Genomic DNA, 6,378 nt, shown 5'->3' on the forward strand with positions numbered 1-6,378 from the left:
CGCCTGCTGGTAAGGAGAGTTATTGCCACTCACGCATGCGCAGTTCATACGTGCTCGGCTCGGATTTGCGGTGTGTTCCAGTGCGTGAAGTCGGCAAATACGCAGGAGAGTCCGGCGACGCAACAGTCGGTGTCGGCGTCGGCGACTTCTCAACTGTCGGGCCGGTGTATCTGGGCCTTTAGAGACCATAACAGGAGATGTTAGAGATCATAACAGAGCTGACAGAGAGTGAATATTGGATCTAAATTCATCAGATCGACAAAACTGAGTTGGATAATAATGTGGCCCTCTGTCTGCTGTTTGATTACACATTTGTCTCCACGATTAGGTAAAGATCTGTAACATATTTGTTTACGTCTGTGACCTAATTAAATGTTTAAAAGTAGTTTGGTTATTCATATCACATTTACTGCACAGGGATTTATACTAACACTGTTATTTGAGATTTTAAATCTATTTTATTATATTTTCATATCATGAATAGCTTATCTTCCTAATTGTCTAATCGTTTTTTCTGTTTTCACAGTCAACACATGTTGATGTATCTGTTTGTTGATATGACAGGCTTCTTAGATGAAACAGAGTGAGCTAATCGCTAGTAGCTTGGCAGGAAACAGAGAATAATATGTCTGTTAGGCGAATTAATGTCGTATAAAAACAGTCTAAAGCTCCACCAACAATGCAACATGTGACATACCTAACATAGGAATAAAATATATGAATGTTGTATAAAAACAAACAGTTACCACTGAGTACATGTCCATGCATGATGGAAACATGATTGGGAGAGATTTTAGCAATGAGTTCATCTTGAATTTAAAATCACTAAAGCTGCAGAATCTTTTTCCCTGTACCCACCTATTCAGTCATCTTCGAAGCACCTCTAACTAACTTGCATGTATTATTTTACAAAGCGAGTTAGATTGTTTTATCTATTGATTAAATAGATTGAGTAAGCTTAGATCTATTTTTGTTAGATTTTATGAATTACTCTTTACATCTCATATCAATGAATTAAATACTCAATAAAGGAACACAACATGGTGTCTAACTGTCGCAGGACTGTAATAAATCTGAAGGCTATTTTATGCTAGATTTAGCAACTATTGGAGCAAAAACATTCAAGGGCTTTATGTGTGATATGCATAATAGCTACAGTGAAAGCTACTTAAACAATGCAACATACTTGTATGTTGCTATTATCCATATGACACATGTATGTTAAGTTTAACATACAAGTAGAAAACATAAAATAGTGCAATTGACAAAATGGTTCAAGTAATCTGCAGGATTGAGGAATATACGTTCATATAAAGCCAGTGCTACTATCACTGTAAAGGAGTTTGTAACTAAGGAATGGATTAGTCTCCAGAATCATTTGAAAAGGTCTAGCCTCCTATGCTTGCTTACACCCTATAGCTTTAATTGATTTTTGGTGAACATTAACGCAGAATGCGGCTTTAAAGAAACAACACACACAAAGAGACACACACACACACACACACACACACACCCACACACACACACACCCACACACAATTAATGAAACTTCCCTCAGGTCATCATTAATCTGCGAACTGCCCGAGACAAGAGTCAAAGATTAGAGAGTCACTGGAGGTCATAAACAGCAAGCATCAAGGCGCACCATCATCCCTTTGTCTACTCCACCTACCTGCTAGCAGCTCGCGGGTCGAGGCACGAGGACGGCTGCAGATGGAGGAAGAGGAGCGAGAGGAAGAGGATGCCGCAGCTGCAGCGTTTCCATGGTGGAGCCATCATTGCTGTCATGACCAAAGCGAGATGCCAGCACACAGTGTCCCCCACTCTCCCCCTCTCTCCTCCGCGTAATCTCCTTTAATCAGCCCACCGTCTCTAAACCCCCCTGACGGACAGACGCATCAGCCAACCAGGACGGAGCACAGAGAGAGAGCCCCGCCCCTTGCAGTTCAAACATCAATTCGGTCATAATACATTTCATATCTGCAGATTAAAGGTCATCCCAATGACAATACATTAGAGTGCATAATAGAGGAATTAATCATCTGTGATTGATATTGAGGTTTTTCAGCGCCATCTGGTGAAAAAGTTTTGAATCTGCAATACAAGATACGTCACTGCACAAACAAAGAATAACACACAATTAAAGAAATAGGTAAACCCCCAAACCAAATAAAAAATACATATGTCTCTTCTCTGAAGCTATCAATTAGATTGTTTTGGTCATGATATTATTAAAAGGGGCATCACAGTTGTTCAGATACATTTTTTGCACTTTGAGCAGCGTTAAGTTTAATAACACTGCAGACATCTCTATGCCATCGAGATGTCTGCCGTGTTATTAAACTTAACCATAGAGTCTATGGTATGATGTCTACAACCTGCTGCAACTCAAAACAAAAAAATGCAAACCATTACTGGTCAGAGGAAAAATTATGTAGCCAAACTATTTTTGGGTTAACTGTCCTAATAACTTTGATCAACTCTGTTACATGCTGGAAGAGTGTTGATGGATATTCTTATTTTAGGCTGCTCGCATTGCTGATCTGAACAGTCTATTAGCATGCTAGCATTACTTGATCACAACACCACACATTTTCTCAATTTCAAGCTCAATCAACTCTTTTCCAGTACATTTTGAACTTTTGAAGTGTTTATTTCAGGACCATAATACTATACGCTAATAACTAAACGAGACACAAAAACATTTTCTTTCCACTGGCCACCACTCAAATGAAAATTAGACATCAGTCACACAGTACATCCATATATTCTACAACCCAGTGACATGTAACATCCACCTCGACTGAAACTTATATTTCATAGTTTGAGCACACTGTTTGTTTGTTGTTAAACATGTACATATCATCACTGTTAGACATTAAATCCAAGCACAATATCTGTACAGTTACTTTTTTAGTTTAGCTTTGTCTGTTTTCTGTGGATGTGGATTTAGAGCAAAGAGTCAAGATCCTTGTATGTGCACTTGGCCATTAAAGCTGATTCTGGGTCTTATTTTATTACCCATACAGTGAAGAACTATATATTTTTTAAAGCCTTTAATCTGAGCTGACAAATGTATTTATATTCACATTGTCAGCATACATAAATTACTGAGTTCAACAGTGGGAATTAGTATTTTTTCTGCATTTTTTAAACAATTATTGATTCTTTGCATGTTTAATGATCATTGCTTGAACTTCTGGAGATTATTAAACATACACTCAAGATTACACCTGTGTATGAGATGATTAAGAATACACTCGACTCAAATCAAAACTGCTTTATAACATAGAGTCTATGTTATTGAGCAGTTGTAATTTGAGTCAGGCATTTCTTTAGCCACGCCCTGCCGGGGTCCTGAGACTAGACATTGGCGCGGTGCATGCTGGGTCCTTCCTTTCGATCCCAGGCTCGCTTCTGCAATCATGGGTACGTCTCAAACATCATCCTAAACTCACATTTATTCTGATCACTGCTGGGATTTTTCACACCGATGTCCTGTATGAATATCTTACAAACAGTTTTCGATGTTTTAGTGACAAAAACAACCCCTCAGTCACTTAAAAAACTGAACGATTTACGGGTCTCTTTCCGCGCAACGTGGAGCGGCCATAGCAGGCGTGATAGCACGGCTAGCTTAGCATAGCACACGTCCCTTTTTAACACGTTTACTGTTGTCGCTCTACGTATTGTACTATGTAATCAAACCAATGGAAATCACAACACACACACATGTCATCTTCTAACGTATGATTTGTTCATGTACATGCAGTGTCTGTTGAGTGTCTGTTAGCCCAGTTTACCTCATGCTAATAGCTGCTAGCCGTTAACGTAAAGCTTTATGTTGTTTGCCTACCGATTTAATGAAGGCAAAATATGGGGTGAATATTAAGATAAAACGCCCAGTGAAGATTTACGAGTACGTACGGTTGTTTGTAATGTATTAACAGTCACATGCAGAGGCACTAAAGCTAGCTGTATTTAGCGTCCCCTAAGAGTAACATGACTGATTTAACTGACAAATGAATGTCTTCTGTCGATGTTTTTGGCTTTACATCGGGATAAATCTATCCATATTGTCTCTGAAGGACATTGACTACTCTCAGGTAGTTGTATTTTTTTTAAGTGAACACAATACGTGTTTATGGAACAGATGCACTGTATGTGGCGTTAACGATGTTAATTTGCAACTAATGTCCCACGTTTTCAACTAAATATGCTTCAAGATATACACAGGTGTGTCCAGGGGTATTGGGTGTGAGAACAATGTGTATCCCTTGTAGCAAGTGTAAATACTTGAAAAATAATTTCAATTCCCTAAAATTAATAGGCACTTATTAACAATTATCCTGAACAACGAGGTTTCTACCGAGTCTCGTGGGTTTCTAGTATCATCAGTAAGAAAGTTATTCTTTATTGCAGTGATCTAAATTGTTGTTTTGCTGTATCATTGCATCGTTTTAGAAGAATAAAAAGACTGTTTACTACAAGACTTAACTTAATTTATGCTGATCTCTGTCTTCCAGGAAAGTGTCGTGGTCTGCGCACAGCCAGGAAGCTCCGTAACCACCGTCGTGAGCAGAGATGGCACGATAAACAGTACAAGAAGGCCCATCTGGGCACAGCCCTGAAGGCTAACCCCTTCGGAGGAGCCTCCCACGCCAAAGGCATCGTGCTTGAGAAAGTGTGAGTACCACAGGACATGTTTAAATGTAAAAGGCTGAAGATGGAGTGATGGCTTATTGCAAAACACTGCAAGTCCTTTTAATTTTTTTGTCTGTCATCACCGATTTGATGAGAAAAAAACAAGAATTTAAGTGAATCCATGTAGCTGTTATCATGAAATTCTTTCATAAAAACTTGCTATGCAGTCCGAAGTTCCTTCCAGGAAGTTTTCTTAAAGTGTTTTTGTTTTGCATTTACAGTGGTGTTGAGGCTAAGCAGCCCAACTCTGCCATCAGGAAGTGTGTGAGAGTTCAGCTCATCAAGAACGGCAAGAAGATCACCGCATTCGTCCCCAACGATGGTTGCCTCAACTTTATCGAGGTAAAGCCCTTGTTAACATCTTTTTCCTTTTTAAATGGCCAAACAAGCATTTTATTTTTGTGATAATTGTGCAGAAAAAAATTAACTTGAGTTATTTAGTGTTGTGCAAAAACACACTATAAGAAATAGTTTGATCCTGATCACAGCTTTAAAAAATGTATTGGTTCTGTGAAGTCACTGCCTGCATGTGCTGAAATGTCTTGAAGCTAGATGTCATTTAACGCTATGTTAAGTTGTTTAAAAATCTATAAATGAATGCACTGGTTTTTCTTGACTGACCTTTTGCTTTTCTTTGATCCTGCAGGAGAACGATGAGGTTCTGGTGGCAGGATTTGGACGTAAAGGTCACGCCGTTGGTGATATTCCCGGCGTTCGTTTTAAGGTGGTCAAGGTTGCCAACGTGTCCCTGCTGGCTCTCTACAAAGGCAAGAAGGAGAGACCCAGGTCATAGACAGTAGATGCATAAAATAAAATAAACACGTTTTCGATGACATTCATTTTTTGTGTGGTCATTTAACGAATTAAGCCCCATGCCCCCGGTACCGAGGGCATGAAGCAACATCTTGCAAGAAACAGCATCTGAGGGCTCCTTAACATTTAATAAACTATGAATGTGTCATACCCACTTAACGGGAAGAAACTCAGCTTTCAGACAATCTTAACCATTTCTAGCAAAACGAAACAAAAGGGTAATAACAAAGGCTATGAATTAGCCCTGAGCGAAAAAATTCTAACGCAGTTAGCAAAGAACTCACGTTAAAATACCCTTATTACTTATCGTATCTGCACAAACAAGATATCGATTAGCAAGCTGAGATTCAAGACATATTAGTATCATCACTGAGCAATCCAAACTTCTGACAGGGGAAACAAACACAGACATCACAACACAGAGCTATTCTTACCTTAGCATAAAAACGCTGCTGAAGGTTAATCCAATGTGTTTGTGTCACTTTGAAATGATTACTGATAATCCATCTTCATATTTACTAGTTTGAGCCTAGGGTTCAGAGCGTAACATAGCTTTCGACTGCGTGCGCGTCACTCTCACTCCAATGGTAACGTGTATGTGGAACTTCCCCTTTGATTCTATTGGCTCTAACGGTTCAAAAGAGGTGTCAATCATCAAAATCGACCAATGGGTTCCAGAGAAACGGCAAATGACCCCAAAGGTGTTTTTTCTTCTTTCTAAATCTCTCTCTAAAAAGGTCACATGTCACTTGTTTTGCATCAATCCTGATACAGGGTACTTACTATATGTTATAGTTTGGATTCCTAAAGCTTTTAGTCTACTATCCCATCATTCAAGTTTGGTTCTCACTACAAGTAATC

The 6,378-nt window shown here is 39.0% G+C and overlaps 1 protein-coding gene across 1 annotated transcript; it reads left to right on the top strand.

Moving 5' to 3' along the window:
* Positions 1-3,338: 3,338 nt before the first annotated feature.
* rps23 (ribosomal protein S23) lies at positions 3,339-5,543 on the top strand. The gene is made up of 4 exons (XM_010770942.1): positions 3,339-3,429; positions 4,527-4,686; positions 4,926-5,046; positions 5,351-5,543. The coding sequence occupies exons 1-4, from the start codon at positions 3,426-3,428 to the stop codon at positions 5,495-5,497; spliced, it is 432 nt and encodes a 143-aa protein (XP_010769244.1). The 5' UTR covers positions 3,339-3,425; the 3' UTR covers positions 5,498-5,543.
* Positions 5,544-6,378: the final 835 nt, after the last annotated feature.

The sequence above is a fragment of the Notothenia coriiceps genome, unplaced genomic scaffold, assembly GCF_000735185.1.
Source record: "Notothenia coriiceps isolate Sejong01 unplaced genomic scaffold, NC01 NC01_scaffold00009404, whole genome shotgun sequence".
Classification (NCBI taxonomy): domain Eukaryota; kingdom Metazoa; phylum Chordata; class Actinopteri; order Perciformes; family Nototheniidae; genus Notothenia; species Notothenia coriiceps.